The sequence below is a fragment of the Triticum urartu genome, chromosome 7A (genome assembly GCF_056163025.1).
Source record: "Triticum urartu cultivar PI428250 chromosome 7A, HENAU_Tu73, whole genome shotgun sequence".
NCBI lineage: Eukaryota > Viridiplantae > Streptophyta > Magnoliopsida > Poales > Poaceae > Triticum > Triticum urartu.
Window position 1 is genome coordinate 37323966 of NC_141879.1, and position 23091 is coordinate 37347056.

A 23091-nucleotide genomic window follows, 5' to 3' on the forward strand; every position below is an offset into this window, starting at 1 on the left:
TTATTCACTGAGAGACAATGCCACGTGAAGAAAGCAAAGTTTCCTGAAGATTGAAGTTTTTCGGCATTCTCTCTCGCACGTTTCTATATTATTAGAAGGACACGCATGTACCCTAGTAGGACACGTGTGCATACTATTGTGCACTTTTCTATATTATTAGAAGGACACGCATGTACCCTAAAAGGACACGCGTGCATGCTACCGTGTGTAAAATAAGTGAAGGAATGCTCCCGAAGGCCTCCCTCGCAGCTATAAAAGGAGACGCTGGGCTCAAGAACACAACACAAGACGGGAGAGCGCGAAGCACTCAGAGCATCAAGACTCTCCACCAGAGCAGCATTTTCTTCGTAGTTTAGCCACCACCACTTCTAGTAGAATAGCCAAGAAGGTGCTTCGATCGCCAAGAGTTTGAAGGTAATTTCCTAGTTGTCTGTAATCCCTTTGGGGCCTCCCGAAATGGAAAACCATATGTAAATTATGTTGTGGAAATGATGTAGTTTCTTGGTTCACTTGGTATTTTTATTTATGAATTTATGGGACGAGTTCTTATGCTAGGAATCCTATAGGAGAAACCTCTGCGTGTGTAGTTCTCTATGTAGCCCAGATTGGCGTTTGAATGAGAACCTTGTGGCCGTAGAGAAGTGTTCCCTTCAGGTGGAACTGCCTGGAAAGACGATAGGAATTTACCCCATAAATTTGCAATTAAAACTGCTAAGTGAACGTAACTAGCTACATCTGATACAACATAATGATAAATATGGTGAGTACTGAGTAGGATTTTTACACCTCTGCGCACACCGTCGGACGAATTATTGGCCTCGCCAGCCCAGAATAGATCCTGTAACAAATATATAATCAAGTCAGAACGTGAAGGTAGTCATATTGAATTAAATATTGCTGTGAATAGTGAAGTACTAATTGAATTAGTGTACTGAATAGTAAATACTATTGTGAATAGTGCTCTACCTAGTGCACAGTAAACACTATTCAAGATAAAAAGCATACATGTCTACCACTTTCACCTACTCCCAAATTAATCTAATCACATTTTAAGCTAAATAAAGTATTTAATTTTATAATAATAGTTTTTTCCTATATTGTTGGTATCAGGTCCAGCGTTTAATCATTGAAAGGTTAAAATATTTAAACTTAGAAGTTAGCGCAGGTAAAGTAATAAATACTAAGGAAAATCTAAATATAAGGTGTAGAGTAAATCCCTCTGAAGGGCATATCTGGTATACATCTCATAGCCAGTTAAATACAGTCATCGATTTGATATATAACTTTTACATATCTTGGGGAAAAAGACAAGATAATTTAGACCAAAAATTTGAAAGTTTATTCAAAGAATACCAAAAACTTGCTGATAAGTATTCAGGGTTGAATAATAAAATTGATCTAGCTTTACATAAGCTAGAGGAAGCAAAAGCAAGACAGAATATAGTTTGCAAGAATAACTATTATATTAAAGAGGAAGTGTTATCAATAAGCCGTTACCTAAGTAAAGGCAAAGAGTCACTCCCACGCACTGATACAAGACAAGATATACTTGAAATAAAAAATTTGGTGCAAGAGGTTAAAACTTTGATTATTTCATAATTATATGACCGAATATAGTCAAGCATTAGACGAAGTAGCAAAATACCTGTCACCTCCTGTCGGGTTCTCCGATCACGACTCCCCAAAAGAAGATTCCAAAGTAATAATAAGACAAAATAACACAATCATCCAACTATTAATTCAAGTATTAGATAAGCTAAAAAGTGTTCAAAGCAACAAAGAAATTGTGCTATCATCATCTGGAATAGTTTCCTCTACTAGAAATATTAATTCAGAAAAATGGACGTATCTAAAGGCTTCCTTAGAAGAGACAAAACTCTCCAATTAGTAAGGCAAGATTCAAGACCTCTGGCCATGAAGCATAGATTATCATGCAAAGCTGATGATATTGATAGTATTGGAGAAGTTATAGATATACAAAGAGATCTAGAAAGATACCAGAAAGATACCCTAAGAAAAATAAAACCTCAACAAGTATATCACATGGGTATGTTTGAAAGTACGAGTGGTCTATACAGAATATCTCGAGAAGTGGAATTAAGTGTGTTAACACATCCAGTAGATTTAAGAATTGTAAGCAAAAATATTGAAAATGAGCTAAAATATTGTGGTTATAAATATATTCATCAAGGCATGTATATCATAGGAGTCAAATGTATGACAAGGAAGAAATTAGGTGAGAAGGGTTTGATAACTTTATTAGACAGAAGATGGGAATCTGTAGACAAAGCAGCATTAGGATTTTCGGAAGGAGACATGAATGAAAATAGATTAATAACCTATATAGCTCCAGACCTAATGATGCCCGTAAAAGAATATATTGAAAAAATGAGTTTTAGTTTCCAAACTAAAGGTTATGAAGATTTTAAAGGAACAAATTTTCTAGTAAGCATAGAATTTATAGGAAGGCTCACTAATAGAAGTAGCTCCAGATATAGAGTAAATGTGAACGACGTAATTGATAGTATGCAATCAAAAGGTATAAAGTTTATGAATCCTCTTAAAATTGGTTCTGAAGAAAGAGTTGGAGAAGAATGGAGGATAGGTGAATTAATAGAGAAAAAAGAATTAAAGCAACCCGAAAACTACATAAGCTATCAAAATTGTGAAGGAAGTAGCAGTATTAGATTTATGAACTATAAAGCTGCATCAATAGAAGACTCTGAATCTTTTTTGTCAGAATCAGAAATTAATGATGATAAAAATAAAGGTATATCTGAATGCATGGAAAAGGCTAATTTAGATGATGAAATAATTCATTGGGAAAAGAAGCTAAAACATATTGAATGGGAATATAGTCATTCTATGACAAAGGAGTGGCCTAAAATTAGAGAAAGAGAACTATTTATCATTAGAGAAATTGCAAGGTTAAGGAAACTAAGAAATGATAAAAAGTTTGCCACAAGTAGTTCAACCATGGAAGATAAAATTATAGCATCCACAGACAGAAAAGCAAATGCTATTATTAATAAAAATGCTATCATTAATAATAATAATAAAGATAAGAATATTGTTCAAAAAGAAGAAGTCGTTAGTGAAGAAGAGCAATGGGATATCAATAATAAGTTATTATTAGAAAGTTATGAGGAGGAGGAAGAATTAATAAAAGAAATGTGGTTAGAAGATGAAAGATACGATGATTCAGAACAAAATAGTGATTTCTACAACTCACTAGATGATGTGGGACTGCATAATTTAGACAATGAAATGGAAGCCATGGAAGTAGAAAATAGTGGTAAAAGAAGAAAGGGATATGGAGAATCGTCTGTAAAAAGAGAAGGAGAAAGAGAGAGACCTACCAGATCAGCTGGACAATGGCCCCCAGAAAAAGATGACTATCAACCTACGTATATCCCTGGACAACATAAATATATGGGTACTAAAAGAAGAGATTTTGAAAAACCAGTGCAATTTCAAAATTATAAGAATGATGGCACTATATTTAACCTGGCAGCTCATGATCCAATAGATTGGCCGAATATAATCAGCATATGGAAAGGTTTAATAGTGCAAAAATATATACAAAATTAGTATAATATAGGCACTAAGGTAGAAGATATGTTAACATATCTTGAAACAATTTTAGGAGAATCTGTAAAAGTTCTATGGGAACAATGGGTAGAGTCATACCCTAGTCAATATGAAGAATTAAAAAGGGCAGGAAGTAACCCTAATAACTTTGCGAATGTTATCTCAAATATGATCATAGCAGAAGATCCAGAATTAGGACATACCTCATTACAAAATGAAAGGTTAAGAGAAATAGAAAAATTAACATTAACTAGATGGAAAGGTATAAAAGAATTTTCCCAACATTATTTGTATAATGCTACTACTGCTAAACAAGGTTTTAATGTAGGTGTAGTAGAAAGATATTTTAATAAATTGCCTGATCCTCTAGGTTCCATAATATTTGAGGAGTATAAAAAAGAAACATGAGGAAATGTAGTAAATATATCCCAAGCTATAACATTTGTTTTTAAACAATTAAGAAAGGTGTGTACTAGTATTCAAGCACAAAGATCTATGAAGAAATCAGATTACAATTTAATAACATTGTCCAAATACCACTAACATATGGAGAAGAAAGGCATAGGAAAAACAAATATTATAAGCCACAAAGGAGAGATAATAGAAATTTTAGAATAAAGAAAAGATATTTCTTAAGAAGGTCAGACAATAGAGCCCCATTCTTGCATAAAAGAAATGTAAGAAGATATAATCCTAAGAAAACATATGATAAAACATGCAGGTGTTTCATGTGTAACTCTCCTGATCACCTAAGTAGAACTTGTCCTAATAAAGACCAGAAAAGGTACTCTAGCAAATATGAAGAACAAGAGAGAGTATTAATTATAGATAGCGTTAATGAAAAAATATTAGTATGTGATGATGAAATAAAAGATGACGAGTCAATATATTCAATTATAGAGACAGATGAAGTAGAAAATGAGGCTCCAGAATATGAATCAAGTGAAGATGAAATAGACCTAATAGATGAATTAGCTGGTTTAAAAATTGAAATGATGAACCAAGTAGATTGCGAACATGATTGGATTAGAGGAAAAGGTGGTTATAACATAAAATGTGCTTTCTGTATATATTACCCAAGCCAAGATAATAGGTTCACATGTAGCTTGTGTTTAAAACAAGCATGTGCCTCATGTCTAAGAGCCAATAATCAAAAGTGGAGACAAGAAATAGAATTAGAACCAGAAGAACGAATATTATCCAGTAGGGTTAGAAATTTAGAAAATATAATAAATAAGCTAGAAGCAGAACTAGAAACACTTAAAGATGAGTTACAAAATAGTAATAAGCAAGACAATAATGTTGCTGAAATCACGAAAATGAAAGAGCAAAGGGTAACGGTAAGGGATAAAAAAGGAGACAAATTAATACGATTGAAAGATGCAATTACTAGTTTTGGAAACAAATATATTGTTTGATTACCATTCAAAGAAGTGTTAGGAATAAGGATCCCAGATAGGATTGTTCTAAAGCCAAATATTTCATATGAAATACTGGCACTATTAGATACTGGTTGCACTAAGAATATCATCCATGATAAATATTTTACGAGGTGTCCCGAAATAGTTGAAACTATAGATGATAATAAAGATGAAGCATCTACTGATATGTCAGGAATAAAGAAGATCCATAATCAGCTAGCATATAATATTGAAGCTTACATAAATGGCACAAAATATATAATAGATGAAATTACAATAAGATGTTTGTCATTAATAAATGATGACATGATAATAGGGTTAATATTTTTACAACAATCTTTACAAACTACAATCATACATGAAGAAGGGGTAACATTTATCCCTTAAGATAATGTTCCATACATATCTAAAGTGAGAAAACAAAGAAAGTCCTTGCAAAATGTAGAAATATCTAATTTAGATTATGAATATAGCACAAGTCCAGATCCCCTTGAATTCTGTAAAGACGAAGAACTTAGTGAGACCATAGAAGAATATCATATAGAAAATACATGTACAGAATGCATTGGGTTACAATCATTCTCTCCAAAATTGGTATAGAGATATAAAATCTAAAAATGATATTGATAAGATTGTGCAAATACTAGAAAGCATACAAATTATTGGAGAAATACCAATGAAACATTGGGATAAGAACTCTATAGTCTGCAAAATAAATATCATAAATCTAGATTATATAATTAAGTCAGGACCAATAGAAGCTACTCCAAAAGATATCGAAGAGTTCAAAATGCATATTGAAGAGTTATTAGAGTTAAAAGCTATAAGAGAAAGTAGAATTCCTCATCGATCTACTGCTTTTATAGTTAGAAACCATGCTGAAGAAGCTAGAGGTAAATCTAGAATGGTAATTAATTTTAAAAGGCTTAATGATAATACAGTTGATGATGCATACAATATACCTAATAAGCAAGAATGGATTAACATAATACAAGGAAGTAAATATTTCTCTAAATTCGACTTAAAGGCAGGATTTTGGCAAGTAAAAATGGCTGAAGAATCTATTCCCTGGACAGCATTTACTTGTCCACAAGGCCATTATGAATGGCTAGTAATGCCATTAGGTCTAAAGAATGCACCTGCACTATTTCAAAGAAAAATGCAAAATACATTTAATGAGAATCAAGCATTTATATTGGTATATGTAGATGATTTGTTAGTATTCTCAAAATCATACAAAGAGCATATAGCCCATCTTGAAGTATTCTTTCGAAAGGTAGAACAAAATGGACTCATACTATCCAAAAAGAAGATGGAAATTTGCAAAGAAAAAATAAATTTCCTTGGTCATGAAATAGGAGAAGGAAAGATATATCTACAAGAACATATTGCAAAGAAAATATTAGACTTTCCTGATAATATGAGTGATAAAAGGTTTTACAACAGTTCTTAGGAATTGTAAACTATGCGCGAAACTATATAGACAACTTAGCAAAGTTAGCAGGACCTTTGTATGCTAAATTAAGGAAAAATGGTCAAAAATACTTCAATTCCGAAGATATAAAATTAGTAAAGGCCATCAAGGAAAAGGTCAAGGATTTAAAACCCCTAGAATTACCTCTAGAAGAAAATTATTTTATAATTGAGACATATGCATCTAAGGTAGGATGGGGAGCGATACTAAAACAAAAACCCAATAAATACTCCCCAAAAGCAGATGAAAAAATATGCAGATATGCTTCGGGAAGTTACAAATTAAAGACGGTAAATAATATTGATAGGGAAATCCTTGTAGTTGTAAATGCAATAAATGCATTTAGGCTATATCTAGGATTTAAAGAATTTACAGTCCGAACAGACTGTGAAGCTATATGTCGATATTACAATAAAATTAATAGTAAGAAAAGCTCAACCAGAAGATGGGTCTTATTTGAAGACACCATAGCTGGAATGGTTACAAAGTTATTTTTGAGCATATTAAGGGGGAGGATAATACCTTACCTGACATATTTTCTCATGCATCAAATTTGCAGAAATGAGGAAAGGATTATTCGCCAACAAGGATGAATATCTCTTCTTTGGATAAGAAAATAGGCTGAAAATGTTTCAGCCAAATACATTCAATTTCAAGCCAAAACCCCATATCAAGCTTGATGAAGCTCAAAGATGCATATTGGATAATTTCTGGTTCCAATATACTCTCAAGAGAGAGGAAAAGGATATTTTTTATCAATTCTCAATAGTTTGGCAGAATATTTTAATGAATTAAACAAAAATTTGCCAAAGCCGGAAAAGATTTAAATACCAAAAGGAGAAACACTATATCTTATATTTGATGGAAATAAACCTGGTATATATTTGGAATGGGAAAATATAATGATTGAAAAAATAGATGCAAAAAGAAAGGGACAAGATTTAACATTCAGAAGATATTATAATATAGATGATGCCTTATTCTGGGCAAGAAAGGTATTTGGACCAGATTATTATATTGACCCAAAGGCTAAAGATTATATCCAAATGAAAAGAGGCATGCATGCTTCACCAACTCCCACAAAGGGGGAGGCATCAAGCTCAAAAAATATAAAGAAGGAAGAGCCTCCAAAATATAACCAGGGCACGGGCAGCGACCTGAATAAAGCCCAAATTGCCTATATTGATATTGCTATCAATTATTCGGGCGCGGAGGACTATACCCGACCCGAATATTGATAGAAATCTCAAGAATAGATATTTTAAATATTGATAAGGTATTATCAATCATATGGGCAGGGGAGGCCCCCTGTAAAAAAATTAAAAAATGAATAAGTAATGTTGAATATTTAAGCAAGTTAAATTAAAAATAAATAAAGCAATGCTGAATATTTAAGCAGCCTTGGCATGTATGTACGCATACACTGGCACATGGATTCTTGAAGGCAGAATAAGCTCTGAAGGCTAATCGCATGAAGATCTGTATAGCCGAGGAGCAAAGACTGGTACATAGAGGCCAGCCAATTATTCACCAAGAGACAATGCCACGTGAAGAAAGCAAAGTTTCCTGAAGATTGAAGTTTGTCGGCACTCTCTCTCGCACTTTTCTATATTATTAGAAGCACACGCATGTACCCTAGTAGGACACGCATGCATACTATTGTGCACTTTTCTATATTATTAGAAGGACACGCATGTACCCTAGAAGGACACGTGTGCATGCTACCGTGTGTAAAATAAGTGAAGGAAGGCTTTCGAAGGCCTCCCTCGCGGCTATAAAAGGAGACGTTGGGCTCAAAAACACAACACAAGACGGGAGAGCGCGAAGCACTCAGAGCATCAAGACTCTCTACCAGAGCAGCATTTTCTTCGTAGTTTAGCCACCGCCACTTCTAGTAGAATAGCCAAGAAGGCGCTTCGATCGCCAAGAGTTTGAAGGTAATTTCCTAGTTGTGTGTAATCCCTTCGGGGCCTCCCGAAATGGAAAACCATATGTAAATTATGTTGTGGAAATGATGTAGTTTCTTGGTTCATTTGGTATTTTTATTTATGAATTTATGGGACGAGTTCTTATGCTAGGGATCCTATAGGAGAAACCTCTGCGTGTGTAGTTTTCTATGTAGCCCAGAGTGGCGTTTGAATGAGAACCTTGTGGCCGTAGAGAAGTGTTCCCTTCGGGTGGAATTGCCTGGGAAGACGATAGGAATTTACCCTATAAATTTGCAATTAAAACTGCTAAGTGAATGTAACTAGCTACATCTGATACAACATAATGATAAATATGGTGAGTACTGAGTAGTATTTTTACACCTCTGCGCACACCGTCGGACGAATTGTTGGCCTCGCCAGCCCAGAATAGATCCTGTAACAAATATATAATCAAGTCAGAACGTGAAGGTAGCCATATTGAATTAAATATTGCTGTGAATAGTGAAGTACTATTCGAAATAGTGTACTGAATAGTAAATATTATTGTAAATAGTGTCCTACCTAGTGAACAGTAAATACTATTCAAGATAAAAAGCATATCTGTCTACCACTTTCACCTAATCCCAAATTAACCTAATCAAAATCTAATCACATTTTAAGCTAAATAAAGTATTTAATTTTATAATAATAATTTTTTTCCTCGTCTTATGACCTATACTTTTATTTTTATATGCCAAATTTTACATAGTGAATCAATATGAATGCAAATATTTGTATTCCAAATGTAATTTATTTATGAAACGATCGTAAAATTATGTCGGGTGAAGAATAACTTATTCTGCACCCTGGGTGATATATATAGCTTATTCTACACCCCCTAATAACGCTATGTACAAAATCTAGTAAAACGGTGTACAAAATGTAGTAATTCGGAAAATATTTTTTTATCATCTATGTTTGTAATTTGGGCAAGTCTTCTAACTTCTTTGAATTCAAAAATATTCTTCAGATTCCGGGAACATTTTTAAAGTTTCCAAACCTTTTTTTAATCAGTGATTTTTTTTAAATGTTGTTGTAGAAGTCATGAAATTTTTCTGTGTTTTGTATTTTTTTGAATATTTTAATAAGCCATGAATGGTTTTTATAAAAATAAATCCATCTCAAAAGTGACTGTGGCCTACCTTAGGTGTTTTCTGGCCTATGACACTATACTATACCGACATAGACGGCCGTAAAAAAAGAAGAGGAAAGCCAGAGGGCCGACCCACGGTAGAGAGTGGCGAGCGTTTCCACTCCTATCTCGCCATTCAGCAAGTGGAATAGGTTTTGCCCATGCTTAATATTACGGTAATGCAAACTGGCAAACATTTGCTGGGAAGGAACACCCTCATAGCCGTTTGATCTCGATCAAACGGTAGCAGTTTTAGGAAAAAAATTGCCTTCTCTGCGATGAAATTTACATGCTAGCTAGTCTGAAGAAATTGCCACCTCCCTCGACTAAATTGCCATCGAAATCCTTCGTGATTTCCATCTTCCCCAGCAAACGTTTGCCAGCTAAGAGGGTCATAATCTTTAGGCAAGATTAAGTTGTAAGTTGTAACACTAATTGAAAAAGAAAGATTTAAGCTGTAACATTGTTGACCGAGACGGCCTGCGTGGTATATAGCCCTACAAACGTGTTTGTGGGCGTATGTGATTGTAGTATGTTCAAAACAAAAACGCCACGGGCACCCGAACGGTTGGTTGTTTGCTGCGGGACGAGTCACTGTCAGCCTAGCTTGTAGTGGTAAACTCCCTGGCGGCCTTAGTTTTGTTCCTCGGTGAGTTGAATTTTCCAGAGTAAACGATCACACATAATGCAGTGTGTGTTTAACAGGTTGTGTGAACATGCGAACCAGCCATCACACGTCGAGCTCCGTGGAAGTCCAAACCAGATACAACAACATGGAGTATGGTTAGAGCATCTTCAACGCGGACTCTGAAACCGCCAAGCCCCATGATTTAGCTTTATTAATCTGAAGGAGACAAGCAATGTTTTAAATAGCGGGCTATGGCATTTAGCGGCGACCCTTAAAAACAGCTATAGTGAGCTATAGCGGGGCTATAGTGGCAAATTGTACATGAAATCATTTAGCGTCAACATCCTCAAACAGTTATAGCGGAGCTATAGCGAGGCTATAGCCGACTATTTAAAACTATGGAGACAAGCCTCCGAGCTGGGAGTAAACAAGCCGAACTTTCTACTGGTACGAGGGAAGTAGCTAGGAAAGAAGCCGCTCACAAACATTCTCAAGATTCTATATACCGTTACTTAAAAGCGGGGTAGTTGTATACTTATTGGGTACACGTTGACATTAATAATGATCTACAGACCAGATTAAATATGAATGGACGCTTCACACACATGAGCACAAAGATTACGGATTACTGCTCACCAATGCGCCTTGAGATCTGCGGTAGGTATACCGACTCGCAATGCGCATGCATGAGACTAACACATGCAAGCTGCCAGAAATAATAGTCAAGGTGACCAACCCAGAGATGGTGCTTGATCGACCCGAGGGTGCCATGCCTGGTCATCGCACGTGTGATGATTGGCATCCGCAGGGTGCTCCCATAGTCCCCGAGACCTATGGTGGTGAGAAAGAGCGTGCCACCCATGCTCCTCATGGCGTGAGGCGCCTGATCATCAGTTCCCTCTAGTATCTCAATTTGCAGTCCTGCAGCATCACACAATAGGAAAATATAGTGTAGATATGATACCAAGATCATCAAACTGATGTTTGGTAGAGAAATGCTACATTATTTTTTATTCTTGGCTAAATAAGCAGAGGGCCGGAAAGTGTAAACACGAATGAATATGGTGAAACATGAGAGAGAGAGAGAGATATTGGGCCAATACCATTGAAGAGACCTGACAAGCATGTCGCAAGTATGACAAGGTAACATGTACAACTCATGAGCTGCATTGCTACTTAGATTTTATTATTACTAGCACATATGCCCGTGCGTTGCAACGGGTGAATTTGAACCATGTTAAAAAAATTGAACTATGTTGAACCACTCATGCTTCGCTATGAAGTATGTAAATGCTAGTTGTCATGAATCGGATTGCCCGGGTGACGAACTGGATCATAGGAGAAGAGTCTCTAATGTCAAAAACGATTGATCATAGGGTTCTTCGAGACGGGGCTCATGGGAAATGATGGCTCTTGCCAAAGGACGACGGTATGATGTTCCTCCACCACCACGTTGATAACTCACCCGGTGGCAAGCCAAACTCTTCATAGGGAGCGAGTCGGCTTGCTAATTTTACGGGCCGTCGCAGCTGAACGAGACCATATGAAGGAGGAGTTTGGACATGGGCACACAAAGAGGGGTTAATAGGTGCGATTACACAAACAATTTAGTCCATGCACATAAGATTTATGGACCTGGAAGAAATTTACTACATCGAAAACATTGCATTGTCTGAAAATAGCCTCTACGTGCGCCTAAAAAATGGTAGTTCCATTTTGAGACCTAAGGAAGACACGGCTCCATTGTCTGGCCGCTTGAGTATGCAGCCAGTCCATCCATGTTCGAACCTCGGCTCTAGTGCGTGGTACTCATGAAGTTTTCTTTTATTAAAAAACGCCAACATGAGGACACCCAATAAAAAATAAAGTAATTTTTTAATCCCACAAGTTAGCGCACACGTCCTCATTTAATAAGTGGAAACTCTTTTGAATCATACGTTATACTCCTGCGATTAAATACCCAAAATTTCCTGATTTAATGTCATGCACCCCGAGGCCTTATCCGTTATCACTTTTTGTTCAACGACCGAGTTCGCTTGTTGCCAGGTAACTCGAGACCATATTTGAATTGGTAGAAATTGATGTAAATAGCCGAGGTGGGACTATTAAACCGTGGAAACTTTTAATGAAAAAAAAACTGTGAAAACTTGTGCGTTCTCTATTGTAATCACGTGCAGATGCTTAGCCCAGTTGGTACCCGCAGCTCTAGCTGTACATGAGATTGTAAGCTCGATTCTTTAAAAGGAAAATTTGTTTTTTTCCTCATTTTGCTACAGGAGGCCCGCGTGCCCACCTCATGGCCCATAAGTGGGCTGGAACCAATGCTACGTTGAAGCAATTTCACAGGCCCAAACGCAAAATTAGCACCCCTGGGAAGCCCAGCCACGTTTAGACTTCTTGCCCAGGTGACCTACGAAACGATTTTTAGTGGACTACGTGGATTTACCTGTAAATAGTACCACCTCGCTTATATATCTTAAATCTATATCTATATCTATATTTATATTTATATTTATATACCTAATATCAAAGGACGGAAGATTTCATAGTTCTTCATACGTCTGGGTCAATTGTTTTTATGTCAACTCGGAATTAGGATAAAAAAAAAAGAAATCTTGGCTGATGGGATTCGGACCTAGGACTCCTCATCACAACAGCTAGACGTAAACCACCAGGCCTCTCATACGAATATGGTCTTATATAGAAGCGTGCTCTAAGTATATCTCCCCAACTAACAACGGGAATAAAGCATACAAAACGAGTCTTTCCACGAAACCTGAGTCAATCAACACTGCCAAGCCTCCTACGCATAATCGCCCGCTAAGCACTCGCTGTCCACTGCTTCCTTGCGGGGCTTCCGGGGGCGGCAGTGTACGAGCCTGGAGGTAGGAGGAAGAGCAGGGTAGTGGACATGTTGGATTCGATCCTCGTCTGGTTTGCCCAGACCTAGTAGATTATGCCGGCCCTATGGTCTGCACACGGCGGCCTAGCTTTTTTCTTTTTTTTTTGAGAGAGAACGGCGGCCTAGCTAGGACCAGCGTCCGTTGGCTGTGTCACCGCCCACGGGTGCGCAGGCCAGCGTCGGCCAGGCAATATACTGGATGAGCGACCCACACTGTTGAACGCTTTCATGGTGGAGCTCCGGGGAGCGTTGCACGCCGTGCTGGCGGACACGGCGGCGGACAGCCTGGACGTGTAGAGCGGTAAAGGAGGGCGCACTTTATAAGGTAATTGCACGATAGATTAGAGTTTCTCAAGGATCCCATATATTGCTTCATCAGGGAACAAGGATGGAGGTGTGAAATCAGGCTGCTGGTTATGTCGAGGTGGCCTGCTATCCCCGCGTGGCCAGAGCAAAAGATGGTTTGTTCTTCTCATAATATACATCGTCACGTGCTGGCGTCTCCAGCATCATCACATCCGCCGGTTTCTCTGAGTATATTGCTATCATGATTTTGTTTACAAACAGACGATGGCTCAGGCCCTTTGTCTCCTAATCAGTCGTATCAAATGTGAAATCTGTAACTATGTGCGTGACGTCCATAGAAGCTCGAACCCACATCTCCTGATGCGTCGTCATGTAAAGCTCAGCAGCACCTACGGTCCTGCACCTCCTGAACGTCCCACTGCAGGAGGACCGAATACATGGGACACCACAACATGGACTGCACAAGCATGTTGACTCTTGCACGTCTTGGTCTTGGACCTGATGCATACATTGATCATACTTATGTAAAGAGAGGTCCGATCTCTTCTCCAACTTCGCAGAGACACCACCGGTGGTCTTCAGAGACCTGCAGCAGTGACAATTTGTGGATCTAAATCATGAACGTCTGGATCTCCTTTGGTTCATTGATGGAAATAGTAGCAACAACAGTACTCGCTTCAGGCATGTGCTCCTCCATTCAATAGGTGCTTCTCCAATCAATAGATGTACAATTGTTTATTGCAATCTGTTTATGGACGAAATTAAAGAAAACACATTACACGCAGACGGTATTGTATGGAATATGCCTTGCGTTTTCAGACTTGAATCATAGTTCAAACCAATATTTATAGTTGGCCACTTGCTACCTTTGCACATATACATGCAAAATCTAAAACTTTATAGCATGTTATATTCCAACGAGAGGGATAAGGAATATAAATCTGCATAGCATACATTGTTAAAAAATTCCAATTTTAAGTTGGGTGTATGGCCAATTCAATACTTCTTTCTCTCTCTTTCTTTTTTCTGATCTGCAATACTTCTTGCATGGCTGCTATGTTTTTTTACCTCATTGCATGACTGCTATGTTAATTAACTTTTATGCAAATTTATGTCCATTCTATTCTCTAAGGAGTATACTAGGACATTTGAGCATGCCTTCTTCTCAAAAAACTTATATGAGCAGACTCTTAATACAATATAATATTGGTATGTGGACCGTAAATAGGATCTGTAATCTCCATCTTAAATGATTTCAACTACTGCAAATGTCGGTATGGTCACATTATTTGATTGATGTGAAAATGGATCTGATGTTGTAGATGCGACTTGAGTCTCGACATCTATAGTCATGTAATTGATTTGCCTCTCCATAGGTTATTAGGTTTTAAATTTCTCATCCCGGTAACAGAAATAAATTTTCTAGAAAAATCAATGTAATAAAGTATATCTGTTTCAAACATTTTCTATATGAATTTTGAGAGTATGTGCCAACCTTTTGTCCTTTAGATAGATCGCAACACCAACCTAATTTTTTGATAGATAAACATGATTTTTCATACTTAGTTGGTTCTAAACTTCCGGATATCATGAGATAATTGCAGATAATATGTCTTAGTTATCAGTTTAGGTCTTAATCTCTTTCTCACACATAGAAAGAGAGAGAACGGGAAGTAGGATACGTGGCAGCAATGATGGGCTGCCGTATTGCACACAGATAAGTTGCGTATAGAGTCGAGCTTATCGGGTTACGGATTTGTGAATTTTTTTTTTACCGTTGCAACGCACGGACATGTTTGCTAGTAAATATAAAATCACCTAAGCGGGACGAGACCAAAAATATCACCTTGCTTTAATAGTAGGTATAGATTGGTTGCAAAAATATATCCATCCAAGTAGCATGTGACAAGATTTTGCGCATGATTTATCACACTATCTTGATGATCTACTTTTCATGGATTCTTTTTGTGCGACCTTTCCTAGACTTGATTATGTAGTAGTTTGTGCTATGATCGTCCGAGCAACTAAGCATATTGCAGAATTATTCGAAGTTCCATACGAGAGTGGTGACCCTGGGATTTATATTTTGTTTCATGTCGTGTCGTGGTCTTGTTATGAGAGATCTACATGTATACTAAGTGTGTGTGCGCTCACATCACATTTTACATTTATTTACAATTAATTACACATGAGAATACAAGAGCGGCCGAGAAGAAGGAGATGAATAGCGTGAGGGCGTTCGTAGCCTCACTAATTTTTTTGTCTCGGCTGAACAAAAACCATCTTTATTTGTTTCTACGTGGCCGCCAGCAAGATTTGAATAGGCTAGGAGCACTCATAACATGTCATCAAGGGAAGCACGGAATCAATGCGCATGAAAAATGCAGCTATGTCCGCATATAGGTGCAATCAACATAAAAGTTCCCAATACGAATAGGTGAGTTGTTTGATCAGGTTGTCTAAGTGAGCGCTCCGACAATGCAAGGAGGAGAAAATACTGGAGAAGGACAATACAAGATCGTCCCATACCGAGACCAATCTGCCAAGTTATCCTACACCTATGGATTAATCATACGAAATTAAAATTAACGGATGAGGTTGTATCATGTGGTTGGAGGGGAAGGAGGACCGATACAACATCGATGCGGCAGTGTCGAGAAACGGCGGGTCTGGTGATTTTGGTGCAATATGCACAAACCAGGACGTGGCCTTTTTGGGAGCAAGTCTGCAGTTGTTTTCAAGGGCATTTCTAACCCAACTACAACAGAAGCACTTGTTGCCAGACAAGCCATGGACGTTTCAGATGATCCATATAATCAACGAATTCATGTTGCCTCGGACTGCAAGGTGGTGGTTGACGCTATAAAGCAAGGAAGTCATGCGAGCTACAGAGCAATTATCCATGAGATCATTGGCTATTCGTCAGTTTCTTATTATTTGTTATATAGTCCATGAGTTTAGGAGATCGAATTTTGAAGCTCTGAATCTAGCAAAGCATGCTTTTGTCTCTAGGGACCGGCCATCATGTTTGGTTAGGCCAACCCGACGATCTTTCTTTCGTCCCTCTAAAAGCTTAGCGAGATTCTGCTAAAAACAAACTTCCCCCCTGCACCTTCATGTCATGATGTGTGTGTTGCTGGACAAAACTCAGGACAGTTGTAAAGCACGCGTTTGGTAGGCTGCATACAGCGCAACCAGGCCCGGTCGGGATGAAAATGGGCTGTTTGGTAGCCTGCAGGCCGACCTGGCTCGCATCTGCAGAGAACTTAAAGCACCCCGGCGCCTGGCTTGCTGGGAAAGCTTGAATCGGCCGTTTCCAGTGAGCCGGGCTGAGTGGGCGGAAAAGAAGGCGCGACATAGGGCATGGTACAGGGGGGGTGCGGGCGGAGATGGTGGGAGGGGAAAATTGGCCGAGGCGAGGTGGCGCCAAATATACCTTCTCCACCCCATTTACTTGCTCACCTCTAGCTGTAGGACAAACTCTCCTCTGTTGTTGGCACCGACAGTGGCGGCTACTCAAATCTGCGGTAGCGACGGCGGCTGCAACACTCCCCTACAGTGGCAAGAGGCGGCAGGAGCACTCCACGGCAGCGGGCAGCTGCTTCTCCCTTTCTTCTTCGTCTCTATTCAGCCATCCTCGTCTCCGCCATGCCTCCCCCGACCTCAAAGCTGGTAAGCTACCCCCTCCCCCTCCTCTATTATGTGTTAGGTCGTTTGATAGGAACGTTTAGGGTCGATAGCGCCATCGCTGACCGCATTATGGATGTCACTTAGGTTGTGGATGAATGGACGAAGCTTATAGTTCGGGCAACATCGCTGATAGCTATGGTTCAGGCCTGGATCTTGTTGGTCCATAAGAGAGCTATTCGTCGGAATGGGAGACCTAGCATCTGGTATGCTCCGATGTTAATCCGGGATCAAGAGAGGATAGCGAATCTGAAGTACATCCACAACTGCAACGACACAGAGGCTATGTGGATGCTTCGAATGAAAAGAGCACCTTTCGCCAGGCTTATGCAGACGTTTAGGAGGAGGGGCTTCTAGAAGATAGCATCCACATCATTATGGAAGAGCAAGTGGCCATGTTCCTTCATGTTGTTGGTCATAACCAGAGGTTCAGGGTTGTACACAACACCTTCAGGAGATCAATGGAGATAATCTCCAGGTACTTCAAGCAAGTGTTATATGTTGTTGGGGAGCTCAGAGGAGAGATGAACAGGTCACCAACCGGCCGGACTCTTACCAAGATTCGCACTAGCCCAAGATGATATCCATACTTCAAGGTGAGCTTACTTCATGCATTCATATGTTGTTATTGATCTGTAGTAGACTAACAACATATTGTAATACCATTTCAGGATTGCATTGGAGCAATAGATGGTGCTCATGTCACTGTCAAAGTGCCGAGATCACAAGTTGCAGCATATAGAGGGAGGAAGCACTACACAAGCCAGAATGTGCTAGCTGCTGTTGACTTCGATCTGAAGTTCACATATGTGCTGGCTGGCTAGGAATGATCAGCACATGATGCTAACATTCTCAGTGACGGCATGGGTTGTCATGATGGCATCAACATCCCCGATGGCAAGTTCTACCTTGGAGATGCTGGCTATGCATGTAGACCAGGTGTTCTTCCGCCCTTCAGGAAAACCAGGTACCATATGAATGAGTTTGCTGGTAGGAACTATCCTAGGACTCCTCAGGAACTGTTCAATCTCAGAAACTCCGGCCTTAGAGTGACTACTGAGAGGGCCTTTGGAGCTTTGAAGAACATGTTTAAGATCCTGGATCAGAAGCCATTACACCCTTACCCTACCCAGGTGAAGCTTGTTCTTGCATGTTGCATCATTCACAATTGGATCCTGCAATGGGGAGTTGATGAATTTGTGCCGGAGGAGGAAGATGTGACTCCTGATGAGGTGATCAGCTCCGACCATGGTGTGGAGGCATTCGACAACAAAGCGTGGAAGAACAAAAGGTCAAAGTGGGCTCAGGCAATGTGGGATAATAGAGGTCAGACAAGAATCAGAAGCATAAGAACAAGAGGAGGAGGAAGAAAGAGGCAGCAACAGAAGCGAGTAAGAGGAAGCAACACATCAGCCGCAGAGGGATAGGAAGAGAAAGATGATGAAATCGCACCTAGTTATTATCATTGAACTATCCTTATTCAGCCATGTTGGCTCTTAATAATTTGTACTGTCATTTGCTAGTAGTTAGGACAAACTGCCATTTATTTTCTAGTTAGGACAAGACAATGTCCAGTGTGTGTAGTAAGATCACCACAGTGAGAAGTGATGATCGCATCTTTAGCCGTTTGCAACCCAACAACATGTTGTTTGTTTAGCAACAGCGACGCATGCAACCAAACAGCGTGCTCACTAGTTGATTTCCTCATACAGAAAGTTTAATGCAGGCAACCAAACTACATGCATATGTTGGTTTTTAGTCAGCATTTGCTCAATCAGGCTCAACTAGAACAAGAACAAGTAGGCAAAATGCCGGTGAACCAAATACGCCCCGTGCACCGTGTGGACACGTTTGGAACAAAGTCGTCAGTCCGGGCCAAGATTCCTCCGTCGCCTTCCTCCGTCCATCACTTGTCGACAGCAACTGGCCACCGTGATTCCGTACTCACTCACCTGTGTGTCGCGCACTTCGCTGGCACATAATCTAACTTGGCCGCCACTTAAGACTCGCCTGGGACGGCAGAGACGCGACGACTCTTGAAGCAACCGCTCCTCCCTTCCCCTGCTCTACACCAACCCCCACGGCCTGCCCCAATCCAACCAGACCCTGCCGCTGGCCTCAGTCGAGGGAGGCGGAGCGGACGCAGCCAACCACTCGGGCGGCGGAGCGAGCTGATGGCCGGCCCGGGCGCCGACGAGCACCAGAAGCGGCGCCGGGGGCGGCCCTCGCCCGCCGATCTGCTCCTCAACTGCGACCTGCCCCCTCCGGCCAAACTCTTCGGCCCCCTCCCGACTCTTCTTCACAGGTAAGGCGCGTCCCCTTCACGGATTGGCCATGGCGCATCGCTCAGCTTTTTTTCTTGTTCTCTTTTCGCGCGAGGAAAGATTGGAGAGCGCGGCGGGGGCGGATAAGAAGGGCGACGGCGGCAACGAGGAGCTGCGGCGGGCGCTGCGGCTGTCGCAGTCGCGGGCGCGGGAGGCGGAGCGGAAGCTTGCCGCGGCCAGCGGAGGCCTGGCAGCGCTGCTCGTGCGGGACTCGGTGCTGCTCTCGGCGCACCGCCGGTGGGTCATGATGCTCGAGGCCGAGAACTCCGCGCTCAGAGCCGCCGGCGCCGAGCCTGAAGATGATGAGGAAGATGGGGATGCCGCCCGGCGCGGTGTCGCCGCCGCGTGGTGGGTCGCGCTGGCGGTCTGCGTCGTCGGCCTCGCCCTCGGCAACCTCCTGCTCTGAGATTAACCATGTATCCTTATTAAGTTTCAGTGATTTCCTTCTGTGAATCCTGCTCTGAAATTGAAAATTAACCATCCATCCTTACAGCTTCAGTGATCCATAGTTGGGTCACAGTGGCTGATTGTGTGAGAATGTTAACATCTGCTTGATGTTCTGCATTGGAAGCTCGTGTTGTTGTAGATCAATAGACGAAATCTGCTTGATTGGTCCGGAAGCCGCCGTAACCATCTCTGCACGCTATCATCTACTCTATCAGGAGATTCATGACAGTGACCTGCCTCTTACAGTACAATTTAGCCTGGTTTGGATAACTGTGGGCTTCAAGTCGTGTTGAATATGGAAAGCTTCTCTAGCCATGGCATAGTGATCCATGACAGATGACTGACTGCGACATTTCTTCAGGTTGGAATTGGTGGCTAATCAATTATGGAGGCCTTGTTTGTTCTATTTGGTCTTTCAGCTGATGGTGCTGTCCTTCAGGTCGCCTGGTTGCAGCTTATGTTGAGTGTCAGCAGTTCAGCCTTCCTTTGCCATGTTTATTAGATGTTTTTATCTCCCCAGTTTGTGTCCGGAATTTGATGTAATCTGTGAGGGCTTCCAGTCTGAGACTGACCTCAAGTTATGTAAATGATGGAATTTGTTCAACAAATGATGCCTCTAGGCATCATTGTCGTGCTTCTCCAGATATTGTCCTCCTCTGCCTCTATCACCTCGAAGAGGCGCACGTGCTTCGCCTCGTTAACGCGGAGCTGCCAATACTCGCGATGTCGCCCATAGACACGCACACCGCCCAAATTTTCAGTTTTTCTTTTCTTTTCGAGAAGTATGGTTGTGCTTTCCGCGGAAGCAAATCTGTACTTCTATGATCATGGAAATACAAAATTTTCCTGCTCGAAAATAAAAATCCATGCAAAAGATTTCTCCATAACCTAAGAAAAACCAGTGAAAATCGAAAAGACAAAAAATAGAAAAAACCCGAAAGCACATACAAAGATCTAGAGGAAGCACCCAACACACGAAAAAAAAGCCCCACAAGCGACATGTGGCAGGAGCTGAACACACTACTTGGCGTGCTCCTAGGCCACTAAAAATGACCACCAGGGACCTCCAGTTAATTATTTAGGGACCTCTAGTTAGTTGCTCTCCACTTAGAGGCGGCTAACGCTATTGTACTGTACCCAAGCCTAACTAATAACATAAAAAAAACAGAACTGGAAGATGGGCCGGCCCATGGGAAAGAGCAGCGCGTGTTGAACAAGAGTTGTAAGGTCAAACCCAGTTAGGCGATGTTTCCTATTCGCAGCCACTAGGGCACTCCATTTGGAACGTCTGGATACTTCCAATTTGTTTTAATTTTTATTTTATTTTCTGTTTTTCCATTATTTTTTGGTGTTTTTCATTTTATCTTTTTTCTATTAAAGTACATGGACATTTTTTGTTCCGTGAAGAATATTTAAATTTGTAAATGTTTTCACAAATGAAGCCATGAAATTCTTTAAATTCGTGAATATATTTTATATTTATGAACACTGTTTAGATTTGTGCACATTTTTCAAATTTGGCGAATTGTTTTCAATTTTTTTAACTTTTCTTAAAATTCGCAAACATTTATTTATGTGGGTTTGATGTATGATGTTTGTTGTTGGCTCGAATTCTACCTGTTGGCTTTATTTGTAAAGTCTGGCGTATGTCTTTTTCTCTAAAAGAATATAATGAGTGGCACCCAATCACTGCATAGATAAGATGCATACGGCCAAAAAAAGTCTTAACAAAGTATATAAAAGTAACAAATTGGCAACAGTAGAGCCCTATGAGACCGAAAGAAGGCCTATGTTGACGAAGAAGGTGGACCTATTTGAAGGTTATGCCGCCATCCATGATGGATAAAAACCTCTCCGGTCACATGCTCCAACCGCATACGCATCATTTTGAACATCGATTGATGCTGAGTTCCGTGTAGCATAGACAACATACAAAATGCTGAGTACACATGCAGAATGAGTGCTTCGTATCACCCCATCCCGCAATTCTTGTCTTAGATTTGTCTAGCTATGGATGTATCTTACACTAAATTCTTGTCTTAGGTAGCCATCGGCAAGTAGTACACCTGCCGAAGAAATCAAACTGTATGTACGCATGACTAAATCAGCTTCCATCGATTCATCAAGTGCGTGGCTGTTGCTTTCGACGAGGAGTACATAGATGATCACGGCAATGATTCTTGGTGTAGAGCTTGCGCCAACAGTTAGTTCACTCTAATATCTCAAGTGGCACCATACCTACAACGAAATTGTGGACAACTAACTAAAGATGATGTTTGATAGATAAAAGTCACTTTCTGATTCCAAGCAGCGGGGCAAATGGATAGTACAGGCTTAGATGATGAAATATGAGAGGGTATACATTAAGCCCATCTCCAAAGAAACTTTCACATGGAAACGAAAGCATGTGACAAGTATGACACTAAGTTACACAACTCATGACCAGGAGTGTTTGTTATTCTTATTTTCATGTGAGGGGATAAGACTCAGTCCTCGCGCACTTCTAAATTCTAATTGAGGGAGATGCTAAGGCTCAAAGCAACGGTCATGCGTCCATTGCATTGTTACCATGGCCCATGGAGGCACAAAGAACTTATTCAAGCCGTTCGTTACGGTTTAACCAAGACATGCAAGTTCCAAAGGCTATATCGCCATAGTACAATTATTGGGTTATGTTTGACTACTAGATAGGTGGACGTGATAGATTAAGTTAGTTATAGAGGCGTAGTACATTGCAATTCTTTAGATTAAAAAAGATAGGATCACTCATAATGCATGCAGTGTAACGAAAATATCCTTCCTTTCTTTCTTTCTTTCTGGGCCCGTCTGTGTTTAACAGGTGATGTGAACATGTGAACCAGCGGCGAGATCCACGGCTGCATGCATGGGTCGCAAGACTCAAGCATCAATAGCCGTACAAGTCCAAACCAGAGACGTGCCGCATGTGCCGCGGCGCTAGGTACAGTTAAGCTCCGTACAGGAAACATGAACGAAAAGTGGTGAATTAGTGGGGGTCGATCATGGCTGCCGGATCATGGAGCAGGGTAGGGCCAACGGGAGCTCTGTTATGGAGTTATCAATGCCGGCAGGTTCAGTGAGGTTCATGACTCCCGAGACACAAGCATCACTATCTGAACAAGTCCAAACCCGTGATGTGCCTCGGCGCCAGTAGAGTTAAGCTCGGAATAGAGAACAGGAATGGGAAGCAGTGC

At 40.3% G+C, this 23091-nt stretch overlaps 1 protein-coding gene and 1 pseudogene across 1 annotated transcript; both read left to right on the forward strand.

Annotated features, from left to right (window-relative positions):
• Positions 1-2976: 2976 nt before the first annotated feature.
• LOC147957418 (uncharacterized) lies at positions 2977-17932 on the forward strand (annotated as a pseudogene).
• A 1146-nt stretch (positions 17933-19078) lies between these two features.
• Positions 19079-20023, forward strand: LOC125523795 (uncharacterized). Its single transcript, XM_048688868.2, has 2 exons — positions 19079-19413; positions 19493-20023. Exons 1-2 carry the CDS (start codon positions 19283-19285, stop codon positions 19836-19838), a joined length of 477 nt encoding a protein of 158 aa, XP_048544825.1. The 5' UTR covers positions 19079-19282; the 3' UTR covers positions 19839-20023.
• Positions 20024-23091: the final 3068 nt, after the last annotated feature.

What these genes read in the sequence shown, in the direction of transcription:
- LOC125523795 (XM_048688868.2), top strand. Translation starts at nt 19,283, where the DNA reads ATGGCCGGCCCGGGCGCCGACGAGCACCAGAAGCGGCGCCGGGGGCGG. An exon ending in CTCCCGACTCTTCTTCACAG is followed by an intron (nt 19,414 to 19,492) that starts GTAAGGCGCGTC and finishes GCGCGAGGAAAG; the next exon opens with ATTGGAGAGCGCGGCGGGGG.